Raw genomic sequence first — 20000 nt, 5'->3', positions numbered from 1 at the left:
CACCTTTCTGCAGGAGCCAAATGAACTCAAAGACACTGGCCTCGTACACCGGGAAGGATGTTGGCCAGAAAGACTTCTGTAAACATTGACTCCTATCGACACTGGAGAAGGAGGAGGAAGGAACTGCTCCCGTGCTCCACATTCAAATCGGCTCCAGCCCCGAGAGTCCACTCGAATGTGGGCCGATTAAAACTGAGTCGTAAAGGAAAAAGCAGACTCTCTTGGGACCCAGAATTAAGTAAACAATCCAGAAATAGCCCCTAGTTCCTTCTCCCTTGACAATAGTGTAGATTTCATGGGATTGGATGTGAATAAGAAAGATGGAGCCACTATCATGTCACACTTATTCAGTTCCTTCAGATCTACACAAGTGCCTCGGGGCAGGGAGTATAGGTTGGTCTCTGGAGGGGCCCTTCTGTCTGTCTGGACGGTCTCTGGAGGGGCCCTTCTGTCTGTCTGCTTGGTCTCTGGAGGGGCCCTTCTGTCTCCACGGTGTCTCTGATACCCTCTGGGTCCACGTCTCACGTCCGGATGAGAACTGTAGACAATAGCAACCGGTTTCCTGTTTCTCTCTTCACTTCCTGTCCATCCCGGCTACTGTTTGGGCGCCGGCGTGGGAGTAGCTTGGAATGTTCCAGTGAGGCATGGGTGTGTGTGTGTGTGTGTGTGTGTGAGTGTGTGTGTGTGTGCATGTGTGCGCACATGTGTGTGTACCTGTGTGTGTGTGTGTACCTGTGTGTGTGTGTGTTTGTGTGTGTGTGTGTGTGTGTGTGTGTGTGTGTGTGTGTGTGTGTGTGTGTGTGTGTGTGTAGCAGGCAGGTGCAGGAGACCCCAGACTCATTTAGCTAATAGCCTGTTCGTCCTTGGACGCTCGTAGGGGTGACCCCCAGATTAGATGGATACTCTGGCATTAGAAGCCCCGCTGAATCTGGGACAGGGGGGACGCATGCGCGTGTGTGTGTGTGTCCGTGTGTGTGTGTGTGTGTGTGTGTGCGTGTGTTGGGGCTGCTGGATATGGGTCGTCTTCATCAGTGGGCCAGTTAAAAATGGCCGCCATAATCCCATGGCATGTTCCTCTCCCGGTCCTGGCACAGTTACAGTCCATTACTGGAAAGCAGCACATTACACCTCCTCCTCCATTCCTCCTCCATTCCCCCTCCATTCCTCCTCCATATTCCTCCTCCATTCCCCCTCCATTCCTCCTCCATACCCCCTCCATTCCTCCTAGATACCCCCTCCATTCCTCCTCCATTCCTCCTCCATACCCCCTCCATTCCTCCTCCATACCCCCTCCATTCCTCCTCCTCCATTCCTCTTCAATTCCTCCTCCATTCCTCCTCCATACCCCTCCATTGCCTTGCACCTATTTAGAGATCCTTGCAACACCACCCTCCCTCTATCTCTCTCTTTCTCTCTCTCACTCTATCTCTTTATCTCTCTCTCTATCCCTCTCGCTTTCTCTCCGTCTCTCTCTCTCTCTTGCTCTATCTCTTTATCTCTGTCTCTCTATCCCTCTCGCTTTCTCTCAGTCTCTTTCTCCCTCTCTCTCTTTCTCTCTCTCTCACTCTATCTCTTTATCTCTGTCCCTCTATCCTTCTCGCTTTCTCTCTCTTTCTCCCTCCTTCTCTCTTTCTCCCTCTCTCTCTCTCTCTCTACTTCTACAGATCTATCATGGTGATAAGAACACACACTGCGAGTCTCTCATGAGCCGTTTCCAATATAACCAGGTGACAAGCGGCGCTTGTGTTAAAGATAGCGATTCGCAGGGGCACCCCCGGCTAATGAATATAGGGGATAATGATTGGTTACATCCGCCGGAGCCCCGCCCCCTCACGGACCACATGATATGCAAGCGGTGGTAGAATAAATGATACACAGGAAGTCCTCCTCAGGCCCAGAAAAGCTAAATTAGTCTGCCTCTCTCCTCTCACTAAGCCTCCACTGGCTTCCCCAAACCAGGAACACATGTCTGGCGGTTTGGGAAAATGACCATTTTTCCGTCGCCACTTCAAACTGAGGCTTAGAGGATGGTCTTCTTTGCTGGAGAGGGTGGAGCCTGGCTGTGGGGCTGGTAATAGATATTATGGGAGAGAATGCATACACACACACACACACACACACACACACACACACATACGTACACACACATACACACACACACACACACATACACACACACACACACACACACACACACACACACATACTGTACATACACATACACACACATACATACACATACACTCACACACATACACACACACACACACACACACACACACATACACACACACACACACACACAGACACACACACATACACACACACACACACACACACACACACATACACACACACACACAGACAGACCCACACACACATACACACACATACACATACACATACACATACACACACACTCACACACACATACATAAACATACACACACGTACACACACACACACACACACACACACACATACACACACACACACATACACACACACACACACACACACACACACACACACACACACACATACATACACATACACGCACACACACACACACACACACACACACACACACACACCATCTGACCAGGATCAAAACCTGCCCTCCTCACATGCTTCGATGCCATTTATCATGTCACCCATTTAATGACGCCACCTGTGTCAACAGCTAGGTGCTGGCTGGATGGAGGGAGGATGTGTGTGTGTGTGTGTGTGTGTGTGTATTTCGTGTAGTGTGATCAGATATCCGGGGTCACATCTGGTACGGCAACACGAGAGGGCCATCCCTCTCTCCTGTAGGTCGATGACCCTCGTCAACCGCTCGTGTGTGTGTGTGTGAGTGTGTGTGTGTGTGTGTGAGTGTGTGTGTGTGTGTGTGTGTGTATCATCTCTCCCAGAAAGATCAGTCACTCAATGCAACCTTGTGAATGTCAATGTATGACAGGGTGGACCGGGCCCGTTGGCTGGGAGACGTCTGGCCTCTCAGCAGGGGGTATCTGAGCTGGAGGGGGTCTCCCAGGGAGGCCGGGGTGAGGCTGGAGGGGAGGCCGGTCTGGGAGGGGGCAGGGGTGGGACTGAGGGAGGGGTGATAGGGGGGGGGGGGGGTTGTTGTTGGTAATGTCTCCGTAAACAGCCCTGTGTCTCCACGTCTGGTCAATAAATACCAGTCACACACCCTCACTCACTCACACAAACACACACACACACACGCACGCACGCACACACACACGCACACACACGCACACACATACACCAAACTGCAGGCCAGTCAAAACACAGACAGAGACGGGCTGTGGCACCAATGGCTGAGGACAGCGCATACCTCGGGCTGATGGGAAATTACTTCAGTCCTTCCACGGTCTCTCTTTGAATAGAGTAGAAAATAACTTCTTTGTCTTCAATGGGACTTTATTGTCAGTCCGAGTATGCGAATTTGTCTAATATATCCGTGCCCCCCCCCCCCCCCCCTCCTCCTTCTCCTCCTCCTTCTCCTCCTTCTCCTCCCCCTCCTCTTTCTCCTCCTCCTCCTCCTTCTCCCCCTCCTCCTCCTTCTCCTCCTCCTCCTCCTCTTCCTCCTCCTCCTCCTCAGGTCCGGAATGTTCCAGAAACTTCACGGCCTCCAGGGGGGTGATTAAGACGCCCGGCTTCCCGGAGAAGTACCCCAACAACCTGGAGTGCACCTTCATGGTCTTCGCCCCCAAGATGGCGGAGATCATGGTGGAGTTCGACGGCTTCGACATGGAGCCGGACACCACGCCCCCCGCTGGGGCGCTCTGCCGCTTCGACTACCTGGAGATCTGGGATGGGTTCCCCACCGGTGAGAGGGAGGGGGAGGGGGGAGGAGGAGGAGGAGGAGGGGGAGGGGAGGAGGGGGAGGGGGAGGGAGCTGGAGATCTGGGATGGGTTCTCCACCGGTGAGAGGGAGGGGGAGGGGGAGGGGGGAGGAGGAGGAGGGGGAGGGGGAGGGGAGGGGAGGGAGCTGGAGATCTGGGATAGGTTCTCTACCGGTGAGAGGGAGGGAGAGGGGGGAGGAGGAGGGGGGGGGGGGGGGGGGGGAGCTGGAGATCTGGGACGGGTTCCCCCTGGTGAGGGACCGGGGGAGGGGGGAGAGGGGGAGGGGAGGGGGGAAAGGAGGAGGGGAGGGGAGGCAGGAGGGGAGGGGAGGGAGCTGGAGAGATGAAAATGGTGGGATGGAGAGACAGGAGGGAAGGATGGAGAGACCAGAGGGAAGGATGGAGAGACAGGAGGGAAGGATGGAGAGACAGGAGGGAAGGATGGAGAGACAGGAGGAAAGGATGGAGAGACAGGAGGGAAGGATGGAGAGACAGGAGGGAAGGATGGAGAGACAGGAGGGAAGGATGGAGAGACAGGAGGGAAGGATGGATGGAGAGGGAGTAGAAAGGGTCAAAAGACAGATCAGAAGGGATAGATGAAAGAAAATAAATAATAACTTCACTAACATCCTGTTCAACCCTCATACCTCGGCACCCCACATCAAGGAGTGAGACTCTCCATTATGTACAGTGATGTGTCCCCCATCTGGACCGCGTTTCCCAGACTGCATTGTTGTGTGATTGAACTCCAGTTCTGAGAGAATGGCAGGAAGTCCTATTCCATTGTCAGGCCTCTGAAGGGGGTTACCAGGGGCCTAGTGTTGCCAGATGCCCCTGGTCTTTGCCTGGTATCAGGGGGATTCCTCCTCAATAGACTGGCACGGGCCGAAAAGAAACCCAGAATCCAAATAATCAGGCATTTTGAATGACGCCAGCGTGTATCACATGCCAGGATATGTCTCCCACTAAACACAGTGGATTCACTGCTTATCGTGTCGGCCAACACGCTGTGTTTCTGGCACGTGTGTGTGTGTGTGTGTGTGTGTGTGTCTGCGACAACACAGATAACAATCAATTTAGGTCCTAAAATATAGAGTGAGATGGGAGAAGGAGAGCTGGAACTGTATAGAGACATCCTGTGCCATGTAGCATTAACCCCCCAAACACACACACACACACACACACACACACACACACACACACACACACACATACACACACACACACACACACACATACACACACACACACACACTCTTCCTCTTTCAGACATTTTGTGCTTGTCTTTTTTTTGTAAATCATAAAAATGTGTACCAAAAAATTAAATATATACAACATCACTAATTTACAATGAATGCCTTCCTCCTCCGATGAAGCAAACCAGGATCGGTAGCTGGATGTACCGCAGGCTGTTAACATCCCCACTTCATCAATTTATTTTAATTTGATCATTAAAAATAATCATTAATAAGATGAAAGAAGACGGTAGAAACAGAAACGCCTCAGTGAACTCATTTATTCTTTGGCCGAATGCCTGTTTGCAGTCAAAAGCTGTTTTACACCAGTGGTAGTGAGAAGGTGTTGATAGGGAAGGATGTTTCTTTGTTACCTGGCTGTTCTCCTGATTTGCTGCGTCTATTTCTGCCACAAGGTGTTGAGTCTATTTCTGCCACACGGTGTTGAGTCTCAGACGAGAGGTGCGATGAGGAGACATAGTTGCATATCCTGTCACCTCCCAATCTTTGGTAAAGTTTTCTGACTGAAACTGAATCAAATTTGAAATAAAGGCAGTGAAATTTGGAAACAAATAAAAACTAATAGAAACTAATAATACTGTTGGTGGGATTATATTGGGTTGATGTTGATGAAGCTGACATCTCTTTTCTTATCTCTCTCTCTCTCTCTCTCTTTCTCTCTCTCCCCTGCTCTCTATTTCTTTCTCTCTCCTCTGCTCTCTCTTGCCTGCTCTCTCTCCTGCTCTCTCTTTCTCTCTCTCTCTCTCTCTCCTGCTCCCTCTCTCTCTCCCTCTCTCTCTCCTGCTCTCTCTCCCTCTCTCTCTCTCTACTGCTCCCTCCCTCTCTCTCTCTCCCTCTCTCTCTCCCTCTCTCTCTTCTGCTCCCTCTCTCTCTCTCCCTCTCTCTCTCTCCTGCTCCCTCCCTCTCTCTCTCCCTCTCTCTCCCTCCCTCTCTCTCCTGCTCTCTCCCTCTCTCTCTCCCTCTCTCTCCCTCCCTCTCTCTCCCTCTCTCTCTCCCTCCCTCTCTCCAGTGGGACCCCACATCGGCCGGTACTGTGGTCAGTCCTCTCCCGGGCGCATCATCTCCCACACAGGCATCCTCTCCATGACCATCGTCACGGACAGCGCCATCGCCAAGGAGGGCTTCTCCGCCAACTACACGGTCCGGGAGAGGCCTGAGGCCGGCGCCACCGAGGGTCAGTACGGACCGCCGCTACGGGTTTAACACTTATTTACACAGGGGGGTGGCTGTAGCTCAGTTGGTAGAGCGGGTCGTTCAATGATCGAAGGGTCAGCGGTTCGAATCCTAGCTCCGACTGTCCACATGTCGAAGTGTCCTTGAGCAAGACACCTAACCCCAAATTGCTCCCAATGAGCAGGTTAGCAAATTGCATGGCAGCTGCCGCCATTGGTGTGTGAATGTGTGTGTGAATGGATGAATGAGAGGCCATTGTAAAGCGCTTTGAGTGCCGCTAAGGTGGAAAAGCGCTATATAAGTGCAGTCCATTTACCATTTACCATTCCACAGGAAGTTCAAATATGGGCGCAGAAGTACCAGGGTGAGCACCAGAACCGTGGTGTTGGTTGGGTTCCTTCTCTTTGGAAGTACAATGCATCTAAGTGCTGGGGGTTCAAACTGCCAACCCCCCCCCCAACACACACACACACACTGTCTCTCCCCTCTCTGTCTCCCTCTCATTCCTACCGTCCGAGACACATCAGGGACTGCAGATGGAAATAAGCTAATGAGCTACACTCTGGTGCAATGCATCTTTTCTATTTCAGTGAGATGAATGGGTGTTTGTACAGGATCCCTGGGTAAATAAACGAATTCAACTAAACTAGCAGAGGACAGAGGACTGAGAGTGAGAGCACACTGTCTCGTCACACATCCATTTTCTTTTGGATGTACAGCGTGTTTTATAGTTCCCATGCGGTGCTTCACTGTGTCAGGGCAGATGAACTGTTTCACCAAGACCCCTGGTGGAATTCCCCCAGACCCCTCCAGATTATTTAGGTTCGCATTATAACACCCACCAATGTGACCCACCCCCCTCACCCTGTAAAGGAATGTGTGTGTGTTTTAGTGCATACTAGCCCCCATCAGATTGTAAATCTGTCCACATAGCCTTTCTCCGGATGGCTAACAGGAGTGCTGGTATTAGACAAAGCTCTAATTATCCCAGATGGCTGTACGAACACACACACACACACACACACACACACACACACACACACACACACACACACACACACACACACACACACACACACCATGTATACAGTCACGCACACACACACTCTTACACACACACACACACACACACACACACACACACACACCATGTATACACTCTCACACACACACACACACACACACACACACACACATGCTCACACACACAAATACTCTCACACTCACTCACTCACTCACACACACACACACACACACACTTACACACACACCATGTATACACTCACACACACACGCACACACAAATACTCTCACACACACACACACACGCACACCATACACTCCTATGGCCTGGCTGGCGATAGCTTTCGTTTTCACAGTGGACCCATGTGGTGTGGAGTGATGAGTGCTCCTGTCACCAGACCTCCACTAAGCATGACAGATTGAAATGAAGACGTCGTCTTTCCACCACTACTATCAGGCTCCACTGTCTCCCCTCCACTGGCTTGGAAAACTTCCTCAATATGCTTTCCCATCATGTTGGAGGAGGGTGAAAAGTCGACCTCGCATATCTGTGTTTCTTGTATTTCTTGACTCCCTAAATGTGTGTATCTAATCTCTGGGCTGTCAGAAATATCACATACTGCAGCACTGATCTGCTGGACTGTTGAGAGAGCGTCAGATAAGGTCTTTTCATTTAGATGGCGTGATATCGGGAGAGTCTGTTCTCAGCATGCATGCTGGGAGAAGGTCGGGGCGGGGGGGCGGGGGTGAGGGTTGGACCTAAACTACTCATGAATGGAAGTGAGAGATTTAGCTGAGGGTTGAGGTGAGGTGGGAGGGAACCAGAAACATTTTCAGTGCCTTTGGTCCAAATATTTGTCCGCGTCCCACTAACAGCAGAAGGTGTTGTGGCACCATGTCCAGCCTTCTCGCAGTCATTTAATCAATCAATTAATCAATCAATTAATTCTGACTTTGTAAATGCATTCTTCTGTTTTCCCGTTTTTGTTGTTTTGTTGTTTTGACTGTATGTGCTGCTGAATGTCCAAGAAACTTGATCGGTCACTCTTAAGCACTGTTTGTTACCATGCACACATATTTGGACTGCTCATTCCTTCACCACACACACACACACACACACACACACACACACACACACACACACACACACACACACACACACACACACATTAAATGGCTCATGGCTCATGTGTCTCTTGCTGTCCACTTACGGACAATCCAGATGTTCTGTATACGTCGTAGGTCTTAAACAATCTGCTTCCTGTGTCCCTGATAGACTTTGTCTGTATGGAGGCACTGGGGATGGAATCTGGGGAGGTCACATCAGACCAGATCAGCGCCTCCTCCCAGTACAACCCCAACTGGTCTCCTGAACGATCGCGCCTCAATTACCAGGAGAACGGCTGGACCCCCTCGGAAGACTCTGCGAGGGAGTGGATACAGGTAAGCAGCAGCTAATATCAGGGGCAGGTAGCATCAATACAGCTAAGCTTAAGGCTTGTGGCTAAAGCTAATACTACAGTACACTATGGGTGATCAGCATGATTGCTGGTAAGCTAACAGCAGTGCTAATAGTACACTAGGGGTCAATAGCATCAGGTAAGCTAAAGGCTAAGTGCTAAAGCTAATACTACACTAGCAGTCAATATCATCAATACAGGTAAGATAAAGGCTAAGTGTTAAAGCTAATACTACACTAGCAGTCAATATCATCAATACAGGTAAGCTAAAGGCTAAGTGCTAAAGCTAATACTACACTAAGGGTCAATAGACTGGACACATGCAAGCTATAGGCTATGTCTTGTATATCCACAGTGCTGTATATCAGGGATCCTTGGCATGAATACAGATAAACTAAAACACACATGGTGATAAAAAAAAGAAAAAGGAAACCGGCCCTCATGTCAGGCAAGTGAAGTGAAAAAGCAATTTTCCGCATGTGTGTTTTTGATCACATTATGTATGAATAATACAATAATAATATAACTTTATTTGTATAACACCTTTCACATAAATAAATGTAGCTGAAAGTGCATTACAACGGAGAATGTACATGCACGAAGTGCTTCACATAAAAATAGACATAAAATAAACAAAAAGCAAAAAGTAAGAAATCAAGTAAAATACAGTGTAAAAATGACACACCTGCCCTGATAGTTGAGTATCTTAGGAAGATACAGAACTACGGTCACAGGGTGTAATCAAAGTCAGCGACCTCACGCTGACCCCTGAACCGCTGACGTACCTCAGACTGCATTTATTGGCTTTAACCCCTATATAATCTTAATAATCTTAAAGTAATGGTGCATTAAAACATAACGTCATTGGCCGCTTTACAGTACAGAGTCTACTGTTTCGGTAAATGGCAAAACTAATCGTAATGGTGAATACAAATCATCAAGGCTTTGCAAGTATGCAGCAGCACAAAGAATCCTATATGTAACTTCTAACAAGCACGGCATTGTTGATCTGTTTGTCTTAATAGCCTCCTTTATACTTTATACTTTATACTATTCTTTTTCTGTTTACTGAACCCCATACAGTAGTTCTTATCTTTCTCCTTGGTCCGCAGTGTCTTAAAATCCTTCAGGTCAGAAAGTACCTGTTAGGTTTCCCAACAGTTTACAGACCTAAAAATGTTCTGGAACAATCTGGAACAAACAGCATCTTATGGACCAGAAAAATGTAGACACTGAAGGAATGGAGATAGATAGAGGTCCCTAGGACTTATTGACCAAACATACCAGGGCCTTGCCATGTCTTATTGTGGTGGACCTTAACTAGTAGGAAGACCCACAATGCCCTTGACGGTGAGAACAGGCCCATACTTCCTTCCTGTGGGAGTAGAGGCTGGCCCAAAGGAAGTCAGCACCACAGGAAGTCAGCCTCAAAGCCCAGTTAGCATTAGCTTCTGGCTCTGTGTGAGAGGTTATTGTCTGTCTGGGGAATTCCTTAGCTCAGGGTGTCAGCTGTATCCTCCAGGGTAGAGGACATGGAGAAAGGTGTTTAGTGTCTCTCCTATGGTTAGTGTCTTATAGGTGGGGATGGTACTGGATGTGTTTCATTTAACAAGGGCCATATCCCTAGAGCATAGTTTTTTAGGGAGGCTCAGGATTCCCTTGGCATTGAGAGGAAAACTTTGGTCATTTGTATTGTATTGTATTGTATTGTATATGGTCATTGACCACTGTTCACTGTTAGCTATAGCTACTCTATGCAGGTCCTTACTGCCCAACTAGAACATATTCACTGCACAAATGTCTCAGAAGCTGGCGGAGCAAGGCTGAAAATAGTAGTTTGCCCTTATTTATCTCAGTATGTCAGGTAAGAAAAAAGATTAGACCTTGTTCAAAACATCCTCCCAAAGTACCGACACAGAGGGCCCTTCTGATATTTTGATTTATGGTGCCAAGTAAATATTCCGCTCTGAGCCCAGTAGCACGTACGGCATTTGAGTTATGGTTGGTATTTTTGTGAACAGAATTTTTATTAGATTAAGTACAGTGGCGTCTCAGGCCCCCTCCACACACAGCCCTGCTGTCCACAAATCTCCATTCATCTTACTTCAGGGGACTATTATGGGACAGTTAATTCATGCGCACGTGGCTTCTATTATCCATTCTGTTTGACGTTTGTACTTGATTGATCTATTTTCAGGTTGCTTTTACTCCAAACCTTGTTTTTAATGCAGTCCTATTGCAATTTGGATGTTGGGAGACAGGCTCTTCCTCTGCACCACATTATGAGAAATCTTTAGCTGTGTAATAGTGGTGTGTTACAAGTAGTGGAGAGTAGAGAGTAGATTTTTACAGCTCACCTTTCTGGCCCCTGGGTGATGCTGTTTTTTTGCTTCCCTCTGGAATATGTAGGGGTGGGATCTATGCCCACCTCCCTTGTTCTCTGTAAAGCGCATTGTGTTGCCTCTGTGTATGAAATGCGCTATACAAAATAAAGCTTTGATTTGATTGGTTTGATAGGGGTCCGGGAGGGCCAGTTCCATCCAGATGCCATTGGTATTGGTGGAACTATCACCTATTAGAGCTCATTAGAGTAAAAGTATCTCTCCAACATGTCAGTTCCATTGACCCACGTCAGAGGGGACACACAGTAGATTGACATGTTGTTCAAACCTGCGAGGTAAGCTCAGGAAAGGCTTCCTTCCTCTGCTACTCTCAGTATTTATAGACACCTACTGCCTGAAGAGAAACGTTTGTCTTGGGTGTGTAGCGCAACCAGGAAAACCTCCCAACAAGAAAAAAAAGCAGGAACGAGAGGTCCATCTGGAGAACACATCTGGGCCGGAGTGGCAAGGGTGAGTGTGTGTTTTTGGAGGACGGAGAGGAAAACTGAAAACAAAGGAACCTCCAGAGGCTGTTAAAGGAGCTGCTGTCCTCTGAGACACGCTGAGGAATGCCAGAGCGATGTTCCTCAATAAAAGGAAGCCGTCACGCCAATCACGTTCCCACTCAGGCTTATGACGGTGACAGACAGGCAGGTCGTTTGAACTCAATGCCTGTGGAAGTCAGTCTAGAGGAATTCCAATGTTCTGTGTTCAGCCTCTACTGTAGCTCAGCTGTAATTGCTTAGTCAGGGTAAAAAGATGGCGTGTTACCAGGTAATTACTAAATGGCCAGGAAACCAAGGCAGCACCACCACTGTGAAATACTGAAGAAACATAAACTGCTAAGTCTAGACAATCTCATCATTCTCTCTGATATTCGCCTCGTACACAAGATTACTCATAATGCTGCCCCGCCCTCACTTAAGACTTTTGTACAACGTCGATCAGAGACCATGAGCAGAGTGTCACGGTCCACCTCTAGAGGTGACTGCCTCGTACCAAAACGAAGCTCTGCTTTCTCACAAACCGCCTTCTCCCATAAAGCAACTCTAGAATGGAACAAGCGTCCAGAACATATAAAACACATAACTTCTTTCCAGGAGTTCTCCCGTGAGGCCAAAAATTGCATCCTATGCAACCAATGCTGCGAGCACTAATGTGACTGTGTGTTGTGTTCATACTTGTGTGTGGTGCTTGTATATGCATGTGGCCTACGTAGTCTGTGTGGTACCTTCTTTGCCTGTATTTTACTATGCCTGTGCTCTGTCTGCCTGTATTGTGCTTGTGTCTGTACTGTGCTTGTGCGTTTGTGTATGTGCATAATGTGCTTTGACTGAGTCGTAATGTGTATGTGCTTGTATGGTGTGCTTCGTGCATATTGCTACTGTGATACCTGTGCGTTGATTTTGTGTGTTTTAGTGCATATTTGTATTGTATGACCTGTGTTTTGTCCGTGGGTGAGTATGTCTTGCTTGTCTTTACTGTGCTGACTTGTCTGTTCTAGTGCATATTCCTCCTGTCACCTGTGCGTCTGTGTCCATGCGTTACCATGCTCTCTATGTCTGCACGGTGTCCATGTGCTAAAAGTGTGTCTATCGTGGTTTTAGATTTGACTGTGTGTGTTAAGGACTACAGATGGAATGTAGGCTAGCTTTTAGCTAAATCTGGTGCGCCCATCTTTTTGTTTCCTGCGAACATTTAATGTAGGCCTACGTGCACATTGTCCTATTAAATAAACTTAAACTTTAACTTAAATAAAGTATATATATATATATATATATATATATATATATATATATAGTATACAGTAAGTGTATATATATATATACGTACATACACACAGTGTGTGTGTGTGTGTGTGTGTGTGTGTGTGTGTGTGTGTGTGTGTGTGTGCATGTGTGTGTGTGAGAGAGAGCGAGCGTAGCGGTCACTTGCTGCTGTGTCCTTCTGCCCCTCTCACTTACTGTGGCGTCGTTCTGCCCTTTAAACCGCTCTTTCCCCGGGTTTGATTCACTCAGCGCACCCTCCTCACCTAACCTTTCCTGTTCTCTCTCACTTACAAAAACAGCAACTATGGCTCAGGAGGGAAAAAAACCCTTGTCAGAGTAGACGATAACCCAGTCAGACGCTGCATCTCAGCTTACAGCTCACAGTGGGTGGCTCTGTCACTTTAAAGCATCATGTTCGGAGAGAGGAGTAGCATACTCGGTTTTTCCCTTACCCAAACAATTTTGCAGCGTTACATGCGGTCAGGGCTCTTTTCCTCCTCTCGCGCTGCCCATGCAGATCCACGGCGCGGCCCTTTCTTAAGAAAACACTCAACAAGACGAGTCGGACAAGAATGTGGGTCACGGCAGCGCTGATTACGAGTCCCGTTCTCCTTGCGCCTAAAACACGCAGATATCCTGTTGTCGAAGGAAGTGCCGTTGTCTTTGTTCGGTCGCTTTTAGCCCCAGTCAGCTTTAACGCAGTCTGTGAATGCACCCCCCCCCCACACACTCACACACACACACACACTCACACACACACACACACACACACACACACACACACACACACACACACACACACACACACACACACACACACACACACACACAGACACACACCTCCCATTCTCTCCTGCTGTGCTTCCTCCATATAGGGTCCAGAGTGGGACTATTTAACTATACCAGTCCGGGTGTGTCGGCGGCGGTGCCAAGTGTTGAGTAATTAGGGCATGGAGGAGTGATTAGGCATCAGTCTTAGCACAGAGGAAGTCTGGAGGATGGATACCACAGCGAGGAGAGGATACCGGTCCAGGACTGAACACTAACGGCTTTCCTGTTCATGCCAGGAAGTCCTATCACTCAAACCGATCTCTGGCAAACAGTCTTGGCAGTTGGTTTTGTGCTTCGACGGACCTCTAAGTATTCAGGGGTCGTATTAACTTGGGGAAACTTTCACTGTAGAATACAGTAGGGAATATGACATCCCCTGAAGGCTCTGGATCCCAGAAGGAACCCTTCCAGTCTCTCCCGCCCACACACACACACACACACGCACACGCACGCACACACACACACACACACACACACACACACACACACACACACAAGCACACATACACACACATACAAAAACGCACGCACACACAGGAAACTATTTCTACCCTTTCTTAGAAAAGAGGAAGAGAGAGAGAGAGAGAGAGAGATAGAGAGAGAGAGAGAGAGAGAGAGAGAGAGAGAGAGATAGGGATCAGGAGAATCTAGCAGAATCTGCGTTCCCATCCTGAGTGTCTCACAGTGATGTTCTATGTGTGGTAATGTAATTATATGCTCTGCGTTATGCGTCCCACGAGCTGAAGCGTACTGCGTAGTTACAGGATATGGCATTTGTATCATGCTATGGTTGGGATGTGGGTTTTCCCCATATGGCAAACTTGTTTTCCTTTAGTTGTCTTAGTGGTGATCAGAGAACAAAATACTAATTGACTCGGACATTGATGGAAGGTCATTGAGTTCTGAGAATATGGGTCAGTGCTGTTGATAAGGTCATAGGTCAAGTAGCAGTCTGCCTTTAAAATAAGACATCCATTCTGTCATGTCCTTGTGAACAACATACCTTTTTCCAATGACTGAGGTGGCTAGTCACTTTAATTCACTACATTAAACTATCAATGACGCCAATAAGGATGAGACATTCACGGGAAGTCAAGGTAATTGGAGACAGTCTGTTCACAATTGTCCATTTTGGAGGCTGACAAACCCATAAATACCAACAAGCCTAGTCAGTGTGTCTTCATGATCAGTCTTGCTTGGGGATTTTCGTGTCGTTTTTGGGGGGTTATTTACTTTGCTGTGAATGTATACTTTCTATCTATAATGGAGTCATTTCCAAGCAAACCCCATGACCTGCTGGGTTAGAAACACACACACACACGCACATACACACACACACACACACACACACACACACACACTGAATGGATCACACATTTCTCATTAGTGATGCTGGCAGATAACCGTGAAATTGGTTCAGATTGATACTGACCTGGGTTCTCACACAGTCTGTGTAATATTCCAGTCACTGAGGGTTTTAGACTACACACACAGACCTCTGACTCAGAAGGCCTCTTCACTTCACAGAGCAGAGCAGGCTAGGAAATTAAATTATGAGTGGTATCTGGAGGAAAATTGAGTAGTATATGAGGGGTATCTGGAGGAAAATTGATGTAGAAAAGTACTTGTTTCAACAGTTTTTAGAGCTTTTTTGACGATTGATATCAGTGACAGAAAGAAGGTTTCTAGTGTCCTCTGAATATCAGCACTTTCCTAACAGTGCTAAGATGTATGTGATACCTTAAGCACAGCGAATGGGAGATATTCATTAAATACTCTCAATCTCTCTGCACCTTCCCAGCAGTCTTGAGCGCCAGCTCTAGGGGGGGGGTTGGGGGGTTGGGGGGGGGGGGGGGTGGGCGGGGTCATCCATTAGAAACTCTCTAACTACTGTAAACAGACACTCACAGACAACTAAGACTTTAAGAGCTGTCCCACTGGAGTTCATATCAGTATAGTACATGATTGTTCAGCACTGACCCCAAGGCTCTTCCTGCAGAATGTGAGTAATTCAATGCCATTTCCAAAGTAACCATGTGTTCATCAAAAGTCAAACCAAGATATGTATAAAGCCCAGCGTAGGACGGAGGGAGTGAACCAAAACAAACATCCTGCATACTTCTCAGCGCGCACTTCTCTCGGAAATTAACTATCTTGGTGTTTTCTTGATTTATTGCTAGTCTCCCTTCAGTACAACATAATTAGCAACAGTCCCCATGTCCTGGAGGACAACTTCTTCTGCTCCACCATCACTATGTCTCAACAGTCCCCATGTCCTGGAGGTCAGCTTCTGCTCCACTATCACTATGTCTCAACAGTCCCCATGTCCTGGAGGTCATCACTATGTCTTAAACATACAGCAATAGGATGCCCAAGAATATATCCACGACACCAATTCTACAATGGAGAGTTTGGATACTTGATTCTGATTGGCTAGCAGCTGTGGTAAAATACTCTGTAACCCACGGCTGCGACGCATTACAATTAGTATTAATGCGCCGTCAATCTCATTGACGAGGCCATTGATAAGATCAAGCGGTAGGCAATGCTTTGCGTAGCAACCACTCGCAGCAACCTTGCCTTTTTCATATCCTATTACAAAAACGCACTCATCAGTCCGACTCCAACACTCCAACCACACCCCTACCAGCAAAAACGAGTGCTCTGGAGAACTGTTTTATTAACTGCACCATAGATGGAAATATTAAAATAAACATGAACCACCTGAATTATGCCTTATGGCTTATGTGAACAAGGCCAACCCAAATAGGTGAAATAGCCTATGTTGCCTGGCAACCATTTAATTCAGAATAGCCTATCGCAGAAGATTCTGTAAATACTAAAATAATAAGAATGATCGGTAAATAAATTATTGAATGTTACTACTGAGTGTTTTTTGTGAATATATTTATGTAGTAACCGTTGTAGAAAAGCAATTGACCACTCGAGGCAGTGGGTTACAGGGGATTTTACCACAGCTACAGAGGTCAACAACGCCCCGTAGCTGTAGTAAAATCCTGTGTAACTCACTGCCTCTCATGGTCAATTGCTTAAATATTATATTATTATATTATATTATATTATATTATATTATATTATATTATATTATATTATATTATATTATATTATATTATATTATATTATATTATATTATATTATATTATTATATTATATTATATTATATTATATTAGATTAGATTAGATTAGATTAGATTAGATTAGATTAGATTAGATTAGATTAGATTAGATTAGATTAGATTAGATTAACCAGGAGTACATATCCAGCAACAGGTCGTGTGATGTTCTCCACCCTCTTAAGCACCTATTGTATTTTAGATTGCTATTCTTCAGTACTAGATTATGCTCTTAGACACTTGTTTTAGAAAGGAGGTGCACTTGTGAGTTCTGGCAAGTAGAAGTACATTGGCTTTTCCCACATTAAATGCAATTATTGTTAGTTGCTTTGGATAAAAGCGTCTGCGAAATGACTGTGTAATGTAACATAATGTTTTTTTTCATGACTATAAACAGTCCATGTCTATGTTTGCGTCGGCAGGTGGACCTGGGTTTCCTGCGGTTCGTCTCGGCCATTGGAACACAGGGAGCCATCTCCAAGGAGACCAAGAAGCACTACTTTGTTCGCTCCTACAAGGTGGACGTTAGCTCCAACGGAGAAGACTGGGTCACCATCAAGGACGGCTCCAAGCCCAAGGTGGGACGCCAGCTATTTTACTGTCCTGAGTCCACAATCGGAGAAATGTGTCACGCATCACATTCAAACAAGGACAGCATACATAGGAATACAATACAATGTGTGTGTGTGTGTGTGTGTGTGTATGTGTCTGTGCTTGTGTGTGTGGAAGGGTGAGTCTAGTCTAATCACTTTATAATTCATACAGTATAAACATAAGGAAATACTAACTCCCTGTAACAACATATGCCCATCTGGCATTGAATGAAAAAAAAGGGTTATATAAACACAGCATTTGTCAAGGTCATATAACATAATGGGTATGTATAAGCCCCTCTTGACTAATGGTGCTCTTTGTTTTCTGTTCCAGATCTTCCAGGGGAACCACAACCCCACGGAGGAGCTGAGGTCCTTCCTGCCCAAGCAGACTCTGGCGCGCTACGTCCGGGTGCGACCTATGACCTGGGAGCAGGGCATCTGCCTGCGCTTTGAGGTGTACGGCTGCAGAACCTCAGGTCAGTCTCACACACACACACGCACACACACATGTACACACACACACACACACACGCACACGAACACACACACGCACACACACACAACAATTACATGGTGAATCCAGCTAACGTCAAACTACAACAAACATTATTTACAACAAATAACACAGTGAATAATAATGTCTCTCAGAGAGATTATTACTCTTTAGAGTTGCGGTGGGAAATGATGGTATTATTAGAGCCCTGATTCCTGCTCTGGTATCCACCCTGTCTCAGCCCAGTAGGGAGCATTATGAGGATGAGACGAGCCTCTGACTCAGAGTGTGTGTATGTGTGTGTGTGTGTGTGTGTGTGTGTGTGTGTGTGTGTGTGTGTGTGTGTGTGTGTGTGCGTGCGGGCATGTGTGACTGCAGGCCAGACTAGTGCAGCGTGCTAGGCCTAGGGGACAGAGAGACTTGGAATGACACAGCCAACAAGCAGATGTTCTCTTGCGTGTGTGTGTGTGTGTGTGTGTGTGTGTGTGTGTGTGTGTGTGTGTGTGCGTGTGTGCCTTCAGCCACCCCATAAACAGAAAGGTCTTGCACAAAAAACAACAGAGCTCCAGATTTATACACACGATGACTCACCGAGCAGCGCCTCAACGCCACCCTCCCTCCCCCTCGCTAACCCCAAGCCCCCTCTCCCCCACAGACTACCCGTGCTCAGGCATGCTGGGTATGCTCTCCGGCCTGGTCTCGGACAGCCAGATCACCGCTTCCTCGCATGCCGAGCGCGGCTGGGTGGCGGAGAACGCCCGCCTGTTGACCGGACGCAGCGGCTGGTCCGGCCAGCAGGTCAAGCAGCCGTTCAGGAACGAGTGGCTGCAGGTGGACCTGGGCCAGGACAAGACGCTGACCGGCCTGCTGTTCCAGGGGGGGAGGCACCACGGCAAGAACGTGTTCGTGAAGAAGTTTCGGGTTGGACACAGCCTGAACGGGGTCAACTGGACCATGCTGAAGGAGGAGATCAGTACCAAGCCCAAGGTAGGCGAGGGGGGGGCAGTATCAAGCCCAAGGTAGGCGAGGGGGGCAGTACCAAGCCTAAGGTAGGCGAGGGGGAGGGGGGGGGGCAGTACCAAGGCCAAGGTAGGCGGGGGGGGGGGGGGGCAGTACCAAGCCTAAGGTAGGCGAGGGGGAGGGGGGGGGGCAGTACCAAGCCCAAGGTAGGCGGGGGGGAGGGGGGGGGGCAGTACCAAGGCCAAGGTAGGCGGGGGGGGGTGGGCAGTACCAAGCCCAAGGTAGGGAGGGGGGGTTGAGTTAAAGAGGAGGGCAGTACCAAGCCCAAGGTAGGATGGGGCGGGGGGGGGGTAGGGTTAAAGAGGAGGGCAGTACCAAGCCCAAGGTAGGGTGGGGCGGGGGGGGGGGGGTAGGGTTAAAGAGGAGGGCAGTACCAAGCCCAAGGTAGGGAGGGGCGGGGGGGGGGGGGGGTAGGGTTAAAGAGGAGGGCAGTACCAAGCCCAAGGTAGGGAGGGGGGGTTGGGTTAGAGAGGAGGGCCGTACCAAGCCCAAGGTAGGGTGGGGGGGTTGGGTTAGAGAGGAGGGCCGTACCAAGCCCAAGGTAGGGAGGGGGGGGTTGGGTTAAAGAGGAGGGCCGTACCAAGCCCAAGGTAGGGGGGGGGGGTTAAAGAGGAGGGCAGAACCAAGCCCAAGGTAGGGAGGGGGGGGGGGGTTGGTTTCTTGTGTTGTTTTGTTTGTTTGTTTTGTTTTGTTGGCTGAGGGAGTTTGGGGGAGGAGCCATAGATGGGTCTTTTAGTTGGTTTGTCAATAGCATCATGTCGAACTTGTCTCTAAGATAAAAGTCAACAGTAAATGGCACATGTAACAGTCACTTACAAAGTGTTTCCACAATGTCGCACCAGGATTTCTCTCTGATAGCATTTGGGAGGGGAGCATGATGCGCCCTGGGTGGGTCTATAGTGGGATCAGGCCTGGTGTCAGGGTTAGGGTTAGGGTCAGGCCTGGTGTCAGGGTTAGGGTTAGGGTCAGGCCTGGTGTCAGGGTTAGGGTTAGGGTCAGGCCTGGTGTTAGGGTTA

The 20000-nt window shown here is 48.1% G+C and overlaps 1 protein-coding gene across 1 annotated transcript in view; it reads left to right on the top strand.

Annotated features, from left to right (window-relative positions):
* Positions 1 to 20000, top strand: part of LOC311315891 (neuropilin-1a-like) — a 47541-nt gene that overhangs the window by 16532 nt on the left and 11009 nt on the right. The window contains exons 4-9 of the mRNA XM_084446600.1: positions 3605 to 3832; positions 6114 to 6278; positions 8577 to 8743; positions 17298 to 17453; positions 17803 to 17947; positions 18620 to 18951. Of these exons, the coding sequence (XP_084302726.1) occupies positions 3605 to 3832; positions 6114 to 6278; positions 8577 to 8743; positions 17298 to 17453; positions 17803 to 17947; positions 18620 to 18951 (1193 nt within the window). The remainder of the gene's footprint in view (positions 1 to 3604; positions 3833 to 6113; positions 6279 to 8576; positions 8744 to 17297; positions 17454 to 17802; positions 17948 to 18619; positions 18952 to 20000) is intronic.

The sequence above is a fragment of the Borostomias antarcticus genome (genome assembly GCF_949987555.1).
Source record: "Borostomias antarcticus genome assembly, chromosome: 12".
Lineage (NCBI taxonomy): Eukaryota > Metazoa > Chordata > Actinopteri > Stomiiformes > Stomiidae > Borostomias > Borostomias antarcticus.
This window is presented reverse-complemented; position numbering and strand designations above follow the sequence as displayed.